We start from the raw sequence: 21,324 nt of genomic DNA, 5'->3' as shown, positions 1-21,324 counted from the left end.
CAGAGGAGGGACTGGGCTGAGTGACTGCGACCAGAAACGAGAAAAAAACATGACTGCTCATGAGAAAATAAAAAGCCATTGTGACAAGCCTTTATGCTATTCTGTAATGGAAATACTCCCCTCCTAAGGAGCAGGGGAAAGACAAAGGGATTCTATGTTGTATTTTTCTGCCTGCAAACTGACAGTTCTGACTGCTGGATACAAATTCATTCCTTCAGCTTTGAGATTTCTTTACTGCAGCCAACCGACTCTTCTTCGTTACACAGAGATCAGTCGTGGGTTTTCCAGGCTGCTTTCACTTACAGTATTCCATTTGAACTTTCCAGAAGGGACATGAATAAGTCAGCATTACTGAAAATACTAACTTCCCTAGGATGCTCCTGAAGACTGAAATGCCACCCCTGTACCCTGCAAGACTCTAATGCCCCCGGTTCCCTACTACACCTCCTGCTAGGTGTGACCTAAACGCTGCTGGGGGTAATTCTTCCTACAGTGCTCCTCCAGAGTAACAGTGCCAGAAATGCAGTGAAGGGCTACAACAGAGTGCTGCAGATCACGTCCTGCCTCTCCCACAGGCACAAGTCCCTGCCCACATACAGCTTTCCTCATGTTTGGTTCAGACGGTGGTTTGAAAATAGAGCAAATCAGCTCTTCTTCCAAAGCTTCACCGTTCCACGGATCTCCACAGACACAGAACAGGCTTCACCGTTCCACGGATCTCCACAGACACTGAACATATCTCTGCTCAGCCACCACCTACCGAGTAAACGAAATAGGATTCCCTAAGCATCAGCAGTCTGCCTGCAGTCACCAGCTCCTGAATCCAAGATGTCTTGAAACAAAAAACTTTCTACCTCCATCCTTTCTTCATAGTCTTATTTCTCCTTTGTGTTTTGGCAACTTTATAAATTCAACTAGATTGTTTACAGTATAATCTTGAAAGTGCAAATAATGAGCAGCAGACTATTATTAGCTTTCCAGCTGTGACCCGACTCAAAGAATTCTGAAGTTATCTGAAACTGATTTGCCAGATTCTCTGATTTCCCAGAATGCTGGATGAGGTCCCGTTTGTGCTGTCTTTACCAGAACAGTACAGCTGACATTAGAGCCTTGTGCTTGGCACTTGGTAGCTCAATACGAGCTCTTTGGTTGCCCGAGCTCATCCTCAGTTTTGTGTTCTGGAGCCCATGCCCTTAGCCTGCCTGCAAAAACCCCTGCATGTTGAATCTTGTCTCTACAACATTGTCACTGCCAATCATTTCCTTCAATTGACAGAAGAAAGGGAGAGAGGACCGTGCACAGTCACCCACAAATAGGAAGCTGTAGCATTACTCACTACCTGGAAGACCTGCCTGCTCTTCTGCCTTTTCGATTACTCAGCAGAAGTTCTTTCAGTTTTTAAATGCATCTGCCAAAACCTGTTTTGGCAGGACACGCATCCACCCACTGAGCTCAGCAGGCAGTTACTGCTACCCCCTCGCTGCCGTGAGAACGCGTGGCATTTGCCATGAGCATCACTACTTTAAATTGTACCCCAGCAGCACTGCTTCACGTGCTTCCACAACTGCCTGGTCATTCCCCTGTCACGGGCTGAAATCTGCAAGGGCAGGATTCCCAAAAATTCCATTGCCAAGTTGCTTTTGAGGTCTGCTGCGGTAAAAAAGAAAAAAGGCAAATCTATCCCCGTGAAGGAAGATACCACTTCCAAAAAAGCCACAGCTCTTAAAAAATTCAAGTGTGCTGTGTATGTTCCAGTCAGCAGCGCCAAGGCTCCGTGCTCTGTTCTCACACTGAGACAGGCAGAGTTTGCTCCAAACTCTTGCCACCAGCACCATTTCCACTGAAACTTCTCAGCAAAAAGCACTGGATTCTTTTAATGCATCTGAATATCCTTGGAAGAGATCAGATGAGGAGCCATATAAAAGAGGGAAAAAGACAAAAAACCCTATTCCCATCAAAGCTTTTATTTCTTTACATAAAGATGTTCGTACTGCCAACAGTTATAAGTCTAAAAACAATTTAACATCTCACAGATGGGCAGCCTTCAGCTCCCGGGAGCAGATTCTCTGCTGGTGTGTTCCTCTTTCCTCCATCACGCACCTTTTTATACCAGCACGTAACACTGGGAACACGTCTCTCCAGGGCGACTCAGAGGTCTGTGGCCATAAAAACCCTGGGCTCTGTACTATCAATGGATGCCAAGTGTGTAACTCATTCAGAAGCAAAAAAGCGTTAAAGCAAAGTAGTTTTTATTTACACCATACTTGATACCAAATATTCCTTGCCACTCCATACTAACATTTGTTTCTAAGAGATCAGATGTTTATACAATCAGAAGATCTCTACACAATGAAAACACACAAGTACGTCACTGACAGACACTGCCCTTCCATGGTTTCCTAAAGAATACTCACTTCACGTGTGCCAGCATTAACGAGAGGTGGGGGCTGCCGTGTTATGGATTTCTAGTATGGTTGGGTTTTGTTAGGGGTTTTTTTCCTTCTTGCAGTGAAAATGGAGGAGGGAGATGGCTGAGAAAACCACATATAAAAAAACATGTCAACTATAGGAAATTGCTTAACTGGAATGTGGCAACTTGCCACATTCTCTGAAAGTGTCTTTTAAAACAGCAAAACGCCTCTATTTTAACAAGCTGCTATGAGATTGCATTTTGGGATTGCCAAAAAGAACAAAAATACACTAAAACCCACTCTGTTCAAAATGCTCTGATCCTATAAAGCAAGCTTCCTTATTTCAGATTTTAAGGGGGAAAAAAAATAAATGTTTTGCCATGCAGTGGGGGTCAGAGATTTTCAGTTTGCTCATCAATTTCAGAGAATGCTTCCGGAGCGCTATGTACAATGCACTAAGGCACGAAATACAGGAATGAAAAAATCTGTGCAAGCGTAACTGAGATTCAGCTGCCAAGTAGAAAGCAGGTCACAGCTCAGTTCTAGAAAGGACTCCTAAAACAACTCAAAAATAAAACGGGAGTCAATAGATTGCATGAGTTTTCTTTATCTTTCCTCTAGGGCCGGGTATGTCGTTAGCAAGTGGGAATCATACTGACTTGGCTCCCCTGGTCAGCTCTTTCCTTCTCAGAAGACACACATGGAAACCCACACAGCTTATCTTCCCATTTCCCTCTCTCTCCACAGCCCCACGTGCCCTCAGGTGAGCCTCTCTGCTGCCTCAGGATCAGGAGCATCACAGCCTCTGCCAAACTGCCGTGAAGCACAGCGGAGTTAGAAGTGGGAAGACAACATCAGCTCTTTGCCTGTGAGGTCCCAGACGTGTCTCCCATCATGTAAGTATCCCCAAACCAACCCTCATGCAACATAGGAGTAAGCACATCTCCCAGTTAGGCTAGAGTACAATGAACACAGAAATTCCAAGTATGCCTGAGTTATCCTCAGCTGAAGAATCACTTCCTCTCCAAAACACTCCTGATTTCCTGGAGTAGAAGTACTCACCCCCCCAGCGTACTCACTACTGTCTGCAGAAGGCTACAGATTGGCAAAATTTAACACTGCTTGACAAGTTTACTCTTCTGCAATTAGGAATGAGGGGACAGCATTCTGGGCAGCCAATCACCCAAAACCACAGGAGGGACTTTCCTGCAGTGGATTACAGGTAGAAAATCCTCTCTGAATGCCCAGGACCATCCCCCTGAAGGAGTCAGTGTTGTTGTAATGAGAATGAAGGACTAGTTGAAGAAGTTGGGGTTTAACATGAGATGTGGGGAAATGCTATGAAGCAGAAGAATGGTGTTGCAGAAAGGCTTTATTTATTGTCTTTTTCCTGATTTTGTTTTGAAGTGACCGAGGTGACCAATGTGCTGTTTCACTCTGCTATAAAACTGCTGTTCAGTTGCTGGGTTTCTTTGACTGTGTTGAATGAGGTTTTGTACTGGACTCGTTCTCCTTCCTTCCTACTCCCCCTGCTATTCTGCAGGGACGTGAACAGAGTGAGGCAACAGGAAGAGTAGGAGTCGCCGCCACAGAGACAGGGCAGGATGTGACCTCTGTTCCCTAAATAGGGCAAAAATGGTTGGATCATGATTGTCCAACCTGGTGTCTCCCTGACAGAAAGACTACAGCAAGGACGAAAGTGAAGCTGTTAATCTTGGGTTAAAAACTGTGAATTTAATGACATTAGTGGTGCTTTGTTGGAGGAATTTAACTAATTGTAAAGAACTGAAATTAGTGACTATTCTGATAGACTCTTGCTAAACAAAGCTTAAACAATCTAGTACTTGATGGAGCTTTAACTCTGCTAAAATTTGATTTTACGAAGTATTGCTGCAGCTCCTACCCAAAAGCATCCAGCCCCTGCAGCCTTGGTGCTCTGCTCTCATGGGACAGTGTCTGGAAACCTGTGTGACCTGTTTGTCCAGCTCAGAGGCAACCCTGCCCTCCCCAGGCTCTGCTGCCCTATTAAACTTTGCCTTTGAATTTAACAGCCTATGACACTGGTTTCTTTCCCCGAGCTGCCTGACCCCTGTTTTGCAGGGAGCACAGAGATTACTGTCTGGGACAAGGATATGAGAGTCAATTACCACAGAGCAGTCTCATCTCCAAGTACAGATACTGAGGTCCGCAAAGTGTCTTTTCAGCTTCAAATCTAAAAAACTGCTTTATTAGGATGTGGCAACATACAGCTAAGGAAGGCTTTCCTGCTAGTAAAAGCATCTGCCTAACTCCCCTCCTGGCTACAGTCGCCATCGGATTCCTCTTGTTGGGACTCTGCAACCACCAAAAGATGGTGCCCCGATGCTAGAAGTTCATACTTTGAGGGTAGTGACTGACCTAATTCAACCTCTTTAATCTCCAGTCTAGGCGGCCACAGCAACAACTTCTGAACACACCTGCCTTCAAAGCCAGGGCCTTGGGTGATCTTCTAGATAATAGCAAAAAAAATAAAAAGCATTGCAGTTAAGATTATTAGCTCGGTTGGTGGTAGCTGGGGTGACTGAACTCCAGAGCAGCTACACCCACATACCATAACAGGGCTGTGACAGCAGGTGTCATTGCTCAGGCCACTAAAGCCAGAATAGCCACATCTGCCAAGGCCACTGAAGCCTGACCCCCAACCTAAGCAAGGTAATTCTGCCCGTGTTTTATTCAGCTATGCCCTTGCTGAAGGGTTCAAACACCTATAGAGGCAAAGAACTGGACTCAATACATCTCTAGAGACAAAAAAGGGAAGCTTTCACTGCTGTTTTAGAGCTCAGTGCTCCTTGTACAGCTCTTCTACTGGAAGGGACCTTCCTCGGTTTAGTATGGATGACTTGAACCAGTTTCTTGCAGTGCTTCAACTCTGGCTTGTTCTTCCTGTTTAGCTTCATGCACAAGTGTTGCAGCTAAGTAAAACTGACCCAGAGTTTGTTTATGCTTTCAAAGGGTATATGCTCTGTGCTGGAAATGAGTACCTCTAACCAGACTGACTCTGTGCTACAATAATAACTGGAAATGAACTCTGGACCATCGGCTCCCAGCCACTCTGGGTTAGATCATGTTGCATAAATAATAGCCAAGTCTGGGGGAGGGGAACACTTCCAGCGACACGGACCAACCTGCCTCCTGCTGCAAAGGCAAATATTCTTCCAGCAGCCCCATAAAGCTTCAGACCAGTGATGACACATAGGAAACCAAACACAGCAGCTGGAGAAAGAGGGGAAAAAACTGTGGGGCTACAAAGCGGCTGAAAGGAAGGGACCAGGCTATAAAGCCACCCATTGTATTATTTCACTTGAGCTTGAACCTTGAAACTAGCAGATAACCTGTCGGGAGTTTGCTTCAGATAGTCGATCCAGAGAAGCAGATAAGGCTCCGTTAGTCTCAGAACCGTCCATCTGTGTCAGCATCACAACTGCACTTCTATTGCACTATGTCCCTTCTTAGCCCAACTTCCATGTTTTCCTGTCTCCCAAATACTAAATAACATCAGGACTAGAAGCACTTTGGTCAGTCTGGAGAACGAGGATGGACAAAAGAGCATGGCTGAGCATAGGCAGTTCTCCCTCTTATTGCAGGGGGGACAACAACTTCTCACCCCGATTGTTCACTCTGAGGAGCCTTTCAAAACACGCTGACACATCCAGTGTATCTACACAATGAGATTGTAAATTAGTCTTTTCCTTCACAAAAGGCTCATGACAAATGATGATCTCAAACGAGATACAATGACCTGCTAAATTGTCTATTGGTCTCTTGGGGGGGTTCCAGGACCTCCCTGAACATCATTTCCTGAAGTCAAACATCTGCACTTACCCACTGAAAAAAATACATGGCTTGGGTAGAGTCACTTTCCTACATGCTGTTCTTGATTCCTCAGTATACTAACAGTTCATTATCAGCCTCAGAAAAAAAGTTCAAGCTCTTAAAAGTGCAGAGAAAGACCTTAAGAGTAATTGGGCTTTAAGAGTCAGTTCTGGATGCTACGGAGGGGCTGAAAGAGCTGGAGTAGCAAAGCTGATATACAGAGAGGAACAGGAATAAGGCAACAGAGGAGCTTCAAGGCAAGAGACAGGCTTTGAAAGGTGCAATAGCTCCAAAGGTATGCTATCAGTGTCAAGGTATTCTGCCAATTCCCTGTGGTATTGGCCCCACATGCGATGGGAGAAAAGTAACTTAGAAGCCCTGTCACGTGGTGGTGTAATCTCAGTAATAGTTCTTTGTCCCTGTGCATTGGTGTGGAAAAGTAGTAAGTTGCAAGTTTTGATCTGGAAGCATCGGCCTTTAAAGTACAGGACACTGTTTGTATAAATTATTAAAGTTTTTTATAGGTTGGAAACCAACAATGGTAGAATAGCTGGAAACACTACTCTGACAATCATTATATTCCCCTTTAAGCCTAGTTTTAAACATTGTGCAAGACAGCTACATAAAATTTTGTACTTGGTTGTGCAACTACAAAGTCTGGACAATTTCTGCATCAAGTTTTATAGATCAGATGCACAGGGTAAGTCAAGCCAGGCTTTCGTTCTTTACCATGTGTATGGCAGAAATAAAATCAGGGTAAAGTCATTGGCCTTCATACATTTCTTCATACACCCAGTTGAGATTTCTGCTTCAAAATGAAGGCCTATTGCTGTCCTCTGTTCTGGATTAGTTCACAAAACTTCAGCAGAGCTGTACTTCTCTACCTCAGCACTACGAATCCATTAAGCGAAGCAAGATACCACCAAGAACCAGCAAAGCTACTCCTTTAAATTAAAGGCTGGAAGAAATTTGACGGAAACAGAAAGACAAACTCATCTTCAAAAATACTTAGCAATTTTCCAATAACAAATGGAGCTTGATTTGCATCTACAGCCTGCACACTAAGTGCTAAAAACACACCCAAGCGTATGTTCATTGTAAATACCAAATAAGCATAATAAATACCTGGAATAAGGTTTCCATAGGTGGCAGTTCTGTAACACTGATTATATATCTTCAAACTGCATTTTACTTCAGAGCTATGTAAACAACAAACAAGACTTGCTGTAAACTTAGAGGTATGCTCGGGTGGAGGCAGGCTGGCATCCTCCCTTCTGGGCCTCTCTCACAAAGAATGTGAGCTGAACTGGAAAAAAAGTATCGTTGCTGAAACAAGCATCCAACATGATGAAAGAAGAAAGGATGTCTCGCTGCCGTTAAATTCTCACACCACCTTAAGGGACAGGTGAAAAAAAGGCAGAGAAAGAACTCTTCTGTGTTCTAAAAATATCCACTTTCTCAGTTTATTATCCTTTGCTATTTAAGTGTTGGTTTTTTACTACCTTGCCTATTCAAAACCCACTCACTTTACATCAGACCAAGTGTGAAGACAGTACAACAGCACTTCTGCTTAAATAGCTGGAGCTTCAAGTGAGGGTCAAGGCCACACTGTTTAAGGTATTCAACCTTGAAAGGCACTTTTAAAAGAACTGAGCCAGCAGAGACCAGAGCTAAATTCAGCTCTTACCCTAGTTTTAACTGCTCCAACTCCTTTGTTTTCAGCACAGTCACATTCAGTTTCCACCATTGTAAGGGAAAGTGGGCTCACGTAACCCGACATTCGGCTACTGTCAATTCCTGTAAGGATAACCTCAGGGAACACAAGCGGGGTCCTGAGTTAAAGCCAGCTGTACTCTTTGCTACAGATATGTCACTTAAGTGATACTTTCAGCAGACCAAGTGTTCCATCAAGCGATAGGGCTGTAAATAATTTACCAGCAACCCCATAACACTTGATTAAAACCTACTGAAAGAAGATCTAATTAAATTGCCTCTGAAAGAACAGATAATGATATGACAACTGTGCAAAGGGCAGATGGCAAGCAGAAGCTCATCAGAACATGAGAAAATAATTTAGAAAAATGTACCTTTATCTGTATTGAGGTGTGGTGATCTCCACCTGTCTGATGCTGGCTGTTCTGGAGTCACTCCTGCATTCCGCCTTTGGGCGCCTGAAGTGACAGCACGAGTACTGGCTGTCCTCGTGAGTGGCATTTGGGCACCTTTAGACTAAACACTAAATCTCTTAGGCAACAAGGTTAGAAAGTGTTTACTGCATTTTTAGGAATGAGCAGACGACAGCAGTTAAAGTTAGAAGCTGCACAAATCCTAGAAATGGCTTTTCTATAAAAACCGTACAGAGGACTGTTGGTAGCAATCAAGCCACTAATGAGTACAATACTTGGTGGCCAATACTATAAAACTTTGCAAGACCATTAGTTTTAAAGCCCTGTATTTGCTGTACTGTGAAAGATACGTCTTATGGATTGAAGAATGGTTGGAATACACATTAGAGGAACATAACAAACACCTTGCTGCAAACCATAAGTGCTTTAAGATAAAGGAATGCAGCTGACAGCAGATGTTCTCCATGCGTTTCAGCTTTTGAAGAAGAGTCTTACTTCTTACCTCACACCTAAAGGAGACACGTACATAAATTTAACAGCTAGAAGTATAAATCTACAGTAACCCTTCCTCATACAGAGTTCATGCCAGCCCTCGGCCACAAATGCATATTTATAGCCTAAATTGCCAGCACCTGAAAACAGGTTTATTTTGAGGATATATTGCTCACTACCTTCCTCATTCCCCAACAGCAAACCCATAAACAACAATGGAAATGAAAGCAACATTAGAAGATATTTAAAAAAATAAATCAAATCAAAGTTTGGCAGGTACCCAACCACACCATTTCTAGACAGATTTGAAAGAGAGCCCTTCAAGTGGACAACAGTCACTGAGGAAAGAGATTGTTCCACTCATTCACTTGGGAGGTCACTGCTGCACAGGCAACTCTGATGGCTGGGGCACCACGATCCCCAAATTATCAGAGACCAAACAGGAAATGCTTCCTGCTTTGAGGTGAGACCCTTAGCTAAAGCAATCCAGTCCTATTTCACATGAATCTACATGAAATCCTTGCATGAAAAGGATTTGAACTCTCTTGAGTGAAAGTGTGTGTCATGTCACCAGCATTTCTTTTTCCCAAAGAAATGAGCATTTCTTAGTGACAAACTTCAAAATCCCCCACCCATCAGGGTGGCTCTCCAATTGTCCTCTGCCCCAAAGCTTGAGGCTGGTTAAATCCCAGAGCCAGAGCTACTTGCATTAACGGGCTGAAGGCTCAGCATTTAGAAGAATTCTCAAGAATTCCAGCAATGCGGAGACTCGCAGCGCTTGCCGATACAGTTCCCACACCACAGAGGCTTTGTCAGGAAAGCTGACAAAGAGAATGCTGCTAACCCACCCCGAAAAATAAAGCTTGAATGTGAAGACTTCATTCTTTGCAGTATAAAGGGGCCACACGTGGTATGGAAGAGACCTCACACCAGGCTCCTCTCGCCAGGAATACAGGAAGGCCAAAGGGGCCGAGCCAGCCGATTTATGTAGGGGATCCACGAGGAACGATGGGGAGGGACCAGACCATGCCTTTCCTCATGCGTTTCCTCTTCCCCCTGCACCTTGGTTTTACAGCTGCAGGAACGATCAAGCCAGATCTGGTTAAAATTGCTGAGTCAGGCAATTGCAGGGCCTCAGAGAGGCTGAACGCAGCGCTTCAGCCAGAGGACAAAGCTGTGGGATACGGCTGAAAGCCGAGCGGCTGGACAGACCCTGCAGGGTAGAGACAGCCAAGGGCTCTGATGCACAAGCAGGATTCCCTGGGCTGAAGGTATATCATGGAGCCCTCCTGGGAAAGATGAAGAACCAGAAACACTTTGCATTAAGAGAACCGGAAAAAAGACACAGGTTAACCCTAATAGAAGGATTTACCTAGCCCTGGCTGTATCAGCACAACAAAGGTAGCCAGAAATGAGCACGGGTGCTTCTGTGAGCAGCAGCAGCCTGTTCAGAGCTCTCCTGATGTACAGAACCTAACAGTCTCCAACGAGACCGATGCCCTGAAGCCACCTCAGGTCTCTGTTGCCACAGAGTTCAGGCTCCCACATGGTGGACACCTCCAGTCTATCTGGAAAGGGGTCTGCCTTTACTGCTGCAAGGAAAAGCCAACATTTGGGTCAGAGCTCTTACTGCTCAATTCCTGCAGGATCAGGAATGTCGCCATGGAGAACATCTGAGCCACCAGCACTGGTTGATGCTTCCTCTCCTCAGTCTTCCTCATCCCCTGTCCAAACAGCTCCTAGTTTCTCCACTGCATTACAAAACTGACTATCACAGCAACGATCAAAGTGATTTCTGCACATAGCTTTAAGAAGGAATACCTTGTAGTTGTCAGCTCCGCATTCTCTTCCCTGTGCTGCCATGAACAACCAGGTACATCGAAGTCAGATATGTCTGTCTCAACTCACCCTTCTTGGCACAGCAGTTCAAAACTGAAAAATCTGTTAGTAAAATGCTACAGGCAGGATGTGCCCCTTCATTAGGGAACATGGCAAAGACAGTTTGACTTGACTACAGCGAGGAGCTGCATGGAGCACTGCCACCACGGCGGCCTCCAGCTCAGGGCAGCGCTGCATCACCACGGCACTGCTGCTGCCACAGCACTTGCTTCTCACCCAGATGAAGGGATAGATGCTACTACTTTCAATTTGAACTCTTACATTGTGAGATGTCCATTAACTTCAAAGCTCTTTGCCTCAGACCACAAAATACTTATTCTTGGCAACTGAGGCAATTTGATTAGCACAGTAGAAAAAAAATGAGGAAAGAACACATCAGTGCAACTGGAGCACACCCTGGCAGCAGCAGAATGATGATGTAGATTTAGTTTCCATAAGAATCAAATACTAAATCTTAGTGTGACCCTAGTAGAAGTATTCAGCCAGCTCTCACTAAGTTAGCTGAGCCTCCAGTTATAGATTGGCAGATGACGACTGACAAGGCCCATTTAGTTAGATGCAAATAGGTAATTACTGTTACAGAGCTGCGTTCCACATCATTAAAAAATGTCTTCCCCCAAAGGAGGCCTGTATTTCCTACAAATGCTGCATCTGATCTACACCTGCACTGTGTGAGTCTGATACCACCAGCTGGTGCTGCTCTGAGGCACTCGGAACTGTATAGAAATTGTGGGAGAGTTTAAGCTGAAAGTCTTCATAAGCAATGTTTTACTTTGTGGAAAGTTTCAGTTTTGGTCAGAAAGACAGAAGGCCCGTAAACCGAGATGTTTTGCTTGGCAGATGAAGAACAGTTTTTAAGAGGGAGATGTCTAAAAAAGTCAGGAAGCTTTAAGCAACAAACCCCTACTACTTCTGCTTATTTCAGTGGAGCTATGTAACTGTAAAGCAGGACTTAGTCCACTAGCTTACTCTGAAGGTAGAAAGAACAAAACACTGCTCTGGAAGATGAAAATTGTTGCTAGAACATTCTCCATACTTTAAGGATAAGTAGGGAAAAAGGTGTGGGAGGTTCTCCTAGAGCACTGCAAGGCAGCCTTAGGGTCACTGACACACACCTTTCATAAGTGTACTCACCACAGACACATTTACCTCCCCTACCTAGTATCTCTTAGTGGTGACGCCTGGTTGAAGTCCTCAATCTGTAGAACATATTAATTATTTCTTCTTCCCAGTTTACTCAGCATCATTAATAACTAAAAATAAAGCCTCACACTGGAATCTTCAAGCCTCAACAATAGCCCACACACACAGCAGCAATGAGAAGCTCAAGACTTCCTTTCTAAATTTAGATTGCTTCAAACAGAAGTGAAAGTTCTTTGATAAATCAACAAACCCATGCAGGAAAGTGCTTGCCTGCACTGGTAAACTTGCTTGCAAAAGGCTTCTAAAGATTTTCAGGACCCAGACCCAAGGCTCCTGGCTGCATTCTGGAAACCTGTTTCGGCAGCGTCAGGTTAGACCAGATCAGAGCCTGGATCTCCTGCATCCCAGCAAGATTCCCCAGTGTCACATCAATCACTGCTCTAAAGTGGATCTCCCAGCTTCTGCTATGAGACCTCTTCCATTTGGGATAACTAATGATCATCGCATCAAAGGCACTCTGTAGCCCTGATTTCTTATTTTACTCATTTCTCTGCTTCCCCAAGACACACAAGTACAAATTAGATTTTATTTCTAGGCAGAAAAGGAATGACAGAGACCTGACCTTTGTTTACATTAGAACATGTTCCTTAGAGAAAAGACAGCTATATTTCAACTTTGAATCCAAATGTAAAAGTTCCAAAAGCAGGATGGAGGCAGTGAGACCAGGGCATCCTTTATCTCTGTCTGAAGGGAGGGTTCAAAAGACAACACACAGAGAAAAAAAAATGAAGGCAGTGAGGAGTCACCAATCTTATTCTTAGACAGAGGGTGCCCTGGGCCTGCAATGGTGTTCAGCCCCAGCCCTCAGCACTGTCCCTCCAACCACCTCCCCAAGGATAACCGGAAGAAACATGAAAGTCCTTGTTTTCTCCTTTTAGGAAAATCACTGCTAAAAAAACTCCACAACAGGAAGCTGTCTCTTTTCCCCTCCCCTCTCATTCATTAAAGCATGGAAAGTGTATTTGAGTCACCATCTAAGCACACATTCTGTACACACCATCTGTTCCACCTCCTTCCCCGAATCACTTCTGTCTGACCAAAAGCATTGCTAGTCAAGCTCCAAAATTCACAGCCCATACTTAGGTGGGGAGAGTTCTATTGAAAAGCTGGCTGCTTCTACCTGCCGTTGTGGCTTCACTTTGTAGAAAACAGGTAATTTTAGGTATTTTGAACTATATCTGAATAACATCTGAAATGGCTCAGAGCCAAAGCAAGTAAATGTTCTGGCTTTGAGTTCTGTTTTAGCCTTTTCCACACTAACACTAATATCTTTCTGCTATCATGTGCTTTGCCCACTGTGCTGAACATCACCATCGCTCTGCTGGGCTAAGCTTGTACACTTCTGCAGCCAGCTCTAAGCTACTTCCACCTAGAATCTCTTCCCTCCCACCACGTTTTGTTTTTTTTTTTAAAAAAAAAAACACCACAAAAACCCCCACAAAACACACCACTCACTCCTTGCAAGCAAAAACACTAGCCAGCTCCTCGTCTCCTGTGCACTTGCATAACCACATTGATTTCAACAGCAATTTAAAGCACCACTGTACAGGCCATGTTGAACAGTCTCGAGCTCAGGTCCAACGAGAGCTGCATCCTCAATCCACCTACAGCCCCAGCAGCTCACACTGAAGATCCCTGTGCTGCACTTTGAGAGATGAACAAAAGACATCTATTACCAGACTTGGCTGCAACACACATATGTCCAGAGAGACCAGGGCCTAAGCTAAGGTTTGAGTTCCCACTTCAGGGCTCAGTTTAAACCTGCTTTTTGCACAAGCTGTTTACAACATAGACAGTGAGCTCAGACACAGAACTGGTGACTGTCAACTAGCCCAGGTTCCAGTGAACACCACAGCTGCACCAGCGATTACTTCATGTTCCTTGGAGTGTGTACAGTGGGAGTGCAGCTGGGCTGAGACATGCCTCAGATCTGGAGGTGGCACAGCAGCTCTGGCTTAAGGCAAGATACGTATCTGACCACCTGTATACTTCGGTGGCTCTCAGCTGTCCTCCCACCTTACCACCCATACATTTCCCTAGTTTAACTCGGGACTGCTCCTGCCATACATTCTGGGGGCATGGACTACAACCCCCCACCTGCCCTCACCCGAGCTATGCCAATAAGCCAGAGCTGCAGCCAAACCAAGCCAGATACCAAACTGTTTCTTAATCGTGTCGAGCTGGTCTTTGACTAGGTTTAGACTCACACCAAGGGGCAGCAGTGTCCACACAACTGCTCACAAATTATGTCTTGGAAGAACTACCCATTTCTTTTGGGACAGGGGTGTTTCCAGACTCAAAGAGCCTCTGTTCCCCTGATTTTGCTGGCTGTGACACCACGGTGCTTCTCACAGCATTGACTGTGTGGGATCACTCCACGGGAGCGAGAAACAAGCAGGGAGGGAAGTCTCCAAGAGATGCCCGAGTCAGTATCTCTGGGTGGTGTCACCTGTTCATCATTCTGTGCCTTTCACCACAGCAGTAATCTAGCCAATACATTCTCTGGCCCCCAAAACAGTGAGAGATAGCCAGGGCTGCTTTCATCACAATTTTCATTTTAGTAAAAAGAAAAAAAAAATAACCCCCATGGGCTGAAAATCAAGGATAAGAAATTTTAGCCTTAAAGGAAAGGTGAGTGTTTATCCTTCAAGCATCTGAAGGATTACATGGTCTATGCTGGAAATATAATTTTAAGCATAACTATTCCCTGAATAATTTGGTGTGTTACATGACTTTTTGTTAAGTATTGCTATATATTAACAAAAACAGGTGATAAATTTTTGTACCACCATGCTGACTCATAGCTGTAAATCTGTCACTAGCATGCAGCTCTAACGCTAATCGGGGTTTTCCTTCTGTAAAATGCAGTTAATAGCTCACATTTGAACGTGAGCAGCAGACCAAGTCCTGCTCAGGTGGTGTCTGCAAGCTTGGTCACATCCATGAGTTTGGCTAGATGCAGCTGAGGTTCAAGTCGGGCTACTCCACTGATTAGATCTGAACATGCAATAAATATCAGAAATCGTACGCGGAGACTGAGGCTTGTCTGGCACAACAGACTGTGGGTTCCTGTTAGTATGTGCAGGCACGTACGTACAGAGGTCACAAATCCAGGCTCTGCTGAACCCCTTTATTGGAGTTCAGTTGCTGAAAAGGGTCTACAAGCTAACTCTGCATGAAGATGAGCAGGAATAATTCTGTTTTAACATGATTCAGTCACCACACAGGCAGTCTTAGAGAGACAAAGTCTTAGACCACACAAAGCCTTACTCTGATCCTTCCTTTCTTGCTTCCCAATCAGTGCACCATAGAATCCAAGCCAAGGCGAGAAGTACATACAGACCTTCACAGAAAAGCGAAGAGAAGCCCTTGTCGTACCTTCATCTTGATGATAACCTACTCCTCAGAGCTTGTCCTGGAAACTTGAAGTAAGTTAAAACACTGTTCCTGACCTTTTGTGTCAACATTTATACAATATCAATGGTAGGAGATGAGCTAAATTCCATTATGGTGTGCAAATTATAATCATATACAGAGACACACTGTCACAAAGAAAAGATTATGCCCACAGACTCAATAATAATATATGGTTCTCCCTCCTTCCAAGTTAATCAGAATCTCTGTTGAAGCCTATCTTATACAAACAAGTGAACAAATTTAGGAAAAAAACCAGAGTCCTACAAAAAGAAGACACCTTCAAGAGAAACAAGCGTGTTGCATATATGCACAAAGTAAGATGAAGTAAGAGGCTTTCTTCTCTTACATAAGACCTGCTGGAAAGGAAGTCTTTTCAGCTGAACAAGCCTCATAAACATGTGGCTACAGGTTGCAGTTTGGCCTGAAAAATTCACTACTCCCACTACTTCCAATTTACAAACACACAGCCGTCCGTATGCATACCACATGCCCAACTTCCAGTCTGCAAGTCTGGACGATTACAATCCCTCTTCCTCTCCTCTCATGCCTCCCCCCATTTTCAATGCATTTGTTTCTGCTCAGAGATGGCGTGGTAAGAGATAAGCCTTTTCTAGACAAATTGCCAAACGAATCGAGATAATGGCAAGGCAAGTTCAAACATATTTAATCCACAGATATCATTCGGCCAATATGAAAGACTGATCTGTGGAATCGTAGACTTATTTGTGACACAGCACAGCTGGAGTCAGGCTTTCTGATCCGCTGTTGTATCTTCTGGAGGTGCTGAACAGAAGACGTTCCTAAGGAAGAGGTCAAAGTGATCTTTGCACATAGGGTCAAGAGTGTCTCTATCACAAACAAAGTCCAGTCAAGGAACAACGATGATAATTTTTCTTCAACAGCAGGCAGATCTTAGCAATGCCTGCTCCCGCCCCACCCTGACACTCACCAGAACCAGTTTGGAGGCAGTTTCCATGCCATGCAGTGTTTCACTGCAGTTAGCTCTTCCGAGGTAAGAGCCAAGGTATAAAGAAAATACATCTACAATCTAACTACACAGTAGGTCTCAGTTAAGCCTGGACCTTCCTCATCTTTGCTGCAGTTGAAAGGGGGAGGACCAATTTAAGAATCACGCAAGGGATTAGCATAGGGACAGAGCTAAAAACTGTCAGAGTTGTTCCTTTCCAAGGATGCTTGGAGCAACATTGGATGTTCACCACATGGCAAGACATTTTTTGCTCCTTTAGGTATGGGTTAAAGTTACAGGTTTTTTCCATTTCAGTTTTGTACTCAACTTGAGAAGTGAGTAAACCTGCTAGGACAGAACTGAAAGCAAGCTATATACCAAAGCGTTGGTTAAAACAGAAAAACACTGAAGTACTTATTTGGCAGAACATACCAAAAAAATTTTTAAAAAATACAAGAGCTTGTGGCACCAGAGAACATACTCTGCTAATAACCAAAGTAACACAATCTACTTTCCACTACAGGGAAACTCCCAGCCCTTCTAAGAAACGGCCTTCCTACATGTGAAACAGGGTCAGCTCAGGTAACACATCTACCCTCCCCACGTTATTTGCAAGCAATTCCCACAGCCCTTTATTTCCCCACCTCTTCTTTCTCTATTACAGAAAGTGCTCCCTGCACTCATTTGAGCTACTGACTGCTTATCTTTACCTGTCAAGGTCCCAGTTTGAAATCCTTATCTACCACATGCTTTTTCTTGAGAAAAGGACTGAGGAAGGACGTCAAGCATCTCAGTAAGTTGGGAGGCACACAAGTGTGCACCCGAATACCTTTAGTTAGCTTGATGTTCTTGACTTGGAAACACAGACACATTATGAATCATGTGGTACACACAACAGCTATCTAAGCTGTGAACAGGCACTGAGGGAAGTGGTGCCAAAAGGACTAAGCTAGTCTGTATAGTGTAAAAAAATGAAATAACACAAGCATTTAGTTGAATTTGCACTGGTGTTTTAGACTATTCCATTCACATTACAACTACTTCCAGAACTTTACTTCAGGGCTGTGCTAACCTTGGGATTAGGAATGGTAATGAGCAGGCACTGCTGTCTGACCTGTGCTGGTAGGGAGTCAGCTACATCCACCTTGACAGTGTTCACCCCATGCACGGGTGCTCCAAACGCCCGCGGTGGGCTGACACAGAGCATTGTGTTCAAGGAGATAGCCCTTCACCTGTTCAGTTCACTGTGGTGACACCGAAACTAGACACTACAGTACTTTCAGAGGTGTATGAGATATAGAAAAAGTGCATTATGGAAGTTTCCCTGCCTTTTCATCCCTTTGAATGAAAAAAAAAAAAAGTGAAATCAATAAACTGATTTCTGACTTGGTATACTGGGCTGTCTTCACATCACGCAAGCGCAGCCTCACATTTGGCCTCGGGAGCTACTTCTTCAACTTCCAGAGTGAAGTCCCCTCCCTTCCCAAACTAGTACATCCTGCTTCCAGTTTGCTGCTTTTATTTATCTCATGTTTTATCACTTGCTCGTAGCTTTGCTACACAGTTTACCAGTTATACTGATGAAGCTAAGTTTTCATGATTTTTTTTTCCACAAAAGAGTTTCTGCACAAGAACAGAAGACATGTAGATTCAAACCCAAAGTAGAGATGAGGCCTGCAGGCCCACCAACCACACCACTAGTAGCCACTAATCATGATCCACACAGCCATTCGGCAACTCGCCAAGGCCACCCAGGGAACCACAGCAGGCACAGGAGATCTCCGAGCTCCTACCTTCTGCTTAAACCACCCATTCTTGTTGCCTACAGCCTGCGGGGAGCTGCGCACCACAGTCAAACCATCCGTAACACGGGCTCCCTGCACCTGCCTCTACTGATGCCATCTGATAGGCAAACGCCTAGCACCACACATGCATTTCTGACACATTAACCAAGGCACCATAATGACGCCGCGTAACGCCACAGGCAGGCCACCTGGTACTTGAGACAACACGGCAGCCCACCACCCCCTGGTACACCAGGGGAAATTCCACCTGAGGGAAGTAAACACAGACCCTCCTCTCCTACAGTCTGGTTCTCTGCGCTGCCTCTGTAGATGAACCCAGCGCAGGCTGGCGCAGAGCTCGGGCCACGCTTGACAACACGTATTTTGGAACAGGCAACCGAACAGAGCAAAGGGCACAGAGTCTACATCCATGCCCGAAGCTTCACACGTTGGCAGAGATCCAGCACTTGGTTGAATTTCCAGAGAAATCATATATTGGACCGTGCATCAAAGAGAATTTCTTCAGCTACAATTTTTTTCCTGATCATAAATTTTATGATCATCAGTGAGTGCTGCACCCATTCGTTTAAGCAGATAAGTGTTTAAGAGGAATGCATGCACCCTCGACAACTTCACTAGAAACAGCTTTTGTTGCTTTAAGAAGAACCTGAAGATGGTAGCAGGCCTTTATCCTCTGTGAATAAACGTTTCCTTTTAGAACAGGTCCACCACCAAAATATTGATGATCATTTTCCAAAACGATGTTGATTGACATCATTTGAGCAATAAAAAGGCTGTCAGTAGGGTTGCCAAAAGCCTACACAAATATTGTTTTCCAAAGAATAGCCTTTTGAATGCTATTTGGAAGTGGCAGGGGGAAAAGGGCCACTACAAATTTGAAAAAAAAACAAAACACCTCACAAAATAAAACAAACAAACAGAAAAAAAAAAAACACAAAAAAAGGCAGAGAAAGAAAAAAAGGAAGAATGGTAGATTTCCAAGAGGTTGTGCCAAAAGCTACCTACCACCTATTGTTTCACAGTTTTTTCCCCAACCTTGATTTCTCACGTGATGGATTTTGCAGCATATGTGTTTGTTACAGTTACACTGTCCTAATGATCTTTCTTCCTAGAGGCCCAATGCTCTTGCTCCACAGCCTCCAGTATCAGACTAGAGAAAAGGACCATTATTAGCCTTTACTTGAGACTTCTATCAAAGAAGGGGGGTGGAGGGGGGTGATGTTTACTTTGCTTAAGGCAACACTACCTGCACACAAGGTAAAAGGAAACGTTAATTTAAGTATCTAAAGGTCAAACGATTTAAGCAAAAATAGATCTACAATCCCTTTCTAAAATACTTATGCAGATTCGTGTACAGATTCAGCCCTTCTTCGAAAGCATCACAACAGCACATGTTTTGTGCTTAAACAGTTTCATATAATCTTTCTTAACAGCAAAACATCTCTCCCACCCGGACGGTGATGCTGTTTGTCAGCCACACCAACGGAGCGAAGAGGAAGATGAGATGAGATCAGTGACACGGAGCCAGGGAGGGAGAGACAGGCCTGGAGCAGAGGGCAGGAACCACCGGAGACCCGAGGGAAAGGGTGAGTCCGTGCGGCCTCCCCGCACACACGGTGTGGCGACCCACCTTCTGCCGGGAAGCCTCGGGTCACCTCCGGTCCGCACCTCGCACCGCATCCACCTCCACAGTGACACCGGAGCCCGGGCACAGGCCCCAGGGCCGCGCAGCGGGGCGGGGGGCGGCGGGGCCGGGCCGACCCGCGGCTCCCGCTCCCCGCCTGACAGACCGCGGCGCCCCACGCCCGCCCCGCGGCATCCAGGGCCCTGCCCCGCGGCTCCCCCGCACCTGTCCTCCCCGCCCGCTCCCCGGGCGCGCCCTCACGGCTCCCGCAGCACCGCGCTCGGCCGGACGGCGGAGGGCCGGGTGGGGAGCCCTGCCACGGCCGGCGCGGCTGGGGAGGGGACCGACCCCCTGCTGACAGGGCTGCAGCCGGGCCGGGGCGGGCGCGGGGGCTTCCCTCCTTCCCTTCCGCGTACACCCGCGCATCCCCTCCACCCGCGGGTCCCTCCACACCACGGCCCGGGCACCCGGTGCTGAGGGGAAAGGGCGCCGGGGGAGGGGGCAGGCCCCGGCGGCCCCCGTGAGGGACAGGCCTCGGCCCCCGACTGTGAGGAAAAGGGCGCGGGGCTCCCCTCCGGCCCCGCCGCGGCCGCCGAGCCCCGTACCTCCAGGGTGCGGATCTCCTGCTGGGTGAGGTCGTTGGACGCGGCGCACTTCGTGCGGAGCCCGCGCAGGTTGGAGAGCGAGATGTCGATGAGGTCCTGCAGCAGCCCGCACTGCTGCAGCGTGCTCCGCACCGCCGGCAAGCCCCGCGTCGCCGCGCCCGTCCGGGGCCCCGCACCGCCGCCGGCCGCCGCCTCGCCGCCGCTCCGCTCCTTCCTCTCCAGCATGCCGGCGGCTCGCAGGGCAGCCGCTCTATCCATTCCTCGGCATCAGGGAGGCCGGGGAGGAGAGGCGGCGGCGGCGGGGGGAGCAGCAGGGAGGGAGGGCGGGCAGCCGCCGGTTCGCCCCGCCCAACCTCTCCTCCCCTCCCCGGGCAATTACCGCGCATTAACATGCACGGCGGCGAGGCACCGCGGGCGCGCCCGGCCCGCGCAAGGGGGCGGCTCCTCCGCCCCGCCGCCTCAGCCTCGCCCTCCGCCCGCCTCAGCCCCCTTCAGCCCCTCAGCGCCCACCTCAGCCTCTCCATCCGTCCACCTCAGCACCCACTGCATCCTCTCCCCTCAGCACCACCCTTTGCCCTCCTCATTGCCCACCTCAGCCTCCAGGAGCCTGCCTCAGCACCTCCCTCGCCCCACCTCAGCCTTTTACCACCCTCTGCCCACCTCAGCCCTCCGGCAGGTATGTCGGGACATGTAGCTCGCCCAAGAGGAACCCCACTGAAGGCAAAAGTGTGGGGGCAGAGCTGGGTCTGGCCGGCTGGTGGGTGCTGCTGTGGGCAAGGGGTCCAACCAAGCCCCTCACGCCTCAGGGTGCTGGGAGGAGAGCGGTGCACAACACCGTGAGATGAGCCTGTCCGTGTTTCAGCGGACATTAAATGCCACGAGAACCTGAAGGCCCGGAGGTTAAAAATACCATCAGGATGGCG

General features: G+C 46.6%; 1 protein-coding gene across 5 annotated transcripts in view; it reads right to left on the bottom strand.

The window, feature by feature from the left end:
• KSR1 (kinase suppressor of ras 1) overlaps positions 1-20,685 on the bottom strand; it is a 71,762-nt gene extending 51,077 nt beyond the window's left edge. For all 5 annotated transcript variants that reach the window (XM_014965417.1, XM_014965590.1, XM_014965509.1 and 2 more), the window contains exon 1: positions 20,402-20,685. In XM_014965417.1, the coding sequence (XP_014820903.1) occupies positions 20,402-20,659 (258 nt within the window). In that variant the 5' untranslated portion in view covers positions 20,660-20,685. The remainder of the gene's footprint in view (positions 1-20,401) is intronic.
• Positions 20,686-21,324: the final 639 nt, after the last annotated feature.

Source organism: Calidris pugnax, unplaced genomic scaffold (assembly GCF_001431845.1).
Source record: "Calidris pugnax isolate Ruff unplaced genomic scaffold, ASM143184v1 scaffold45, whole genome shotgun sequence".
NCBI lineage: Eukaryota > Metazoa > Chordata > Aves > Charadriiformes > Scolopacidae > Calidris > Calidris pugnax.
The sequence above is the reverse complement of the archived record's forward strand: the minus strand, read 5'-3'. Positions and strand labels throughout refer to the sequence as shown.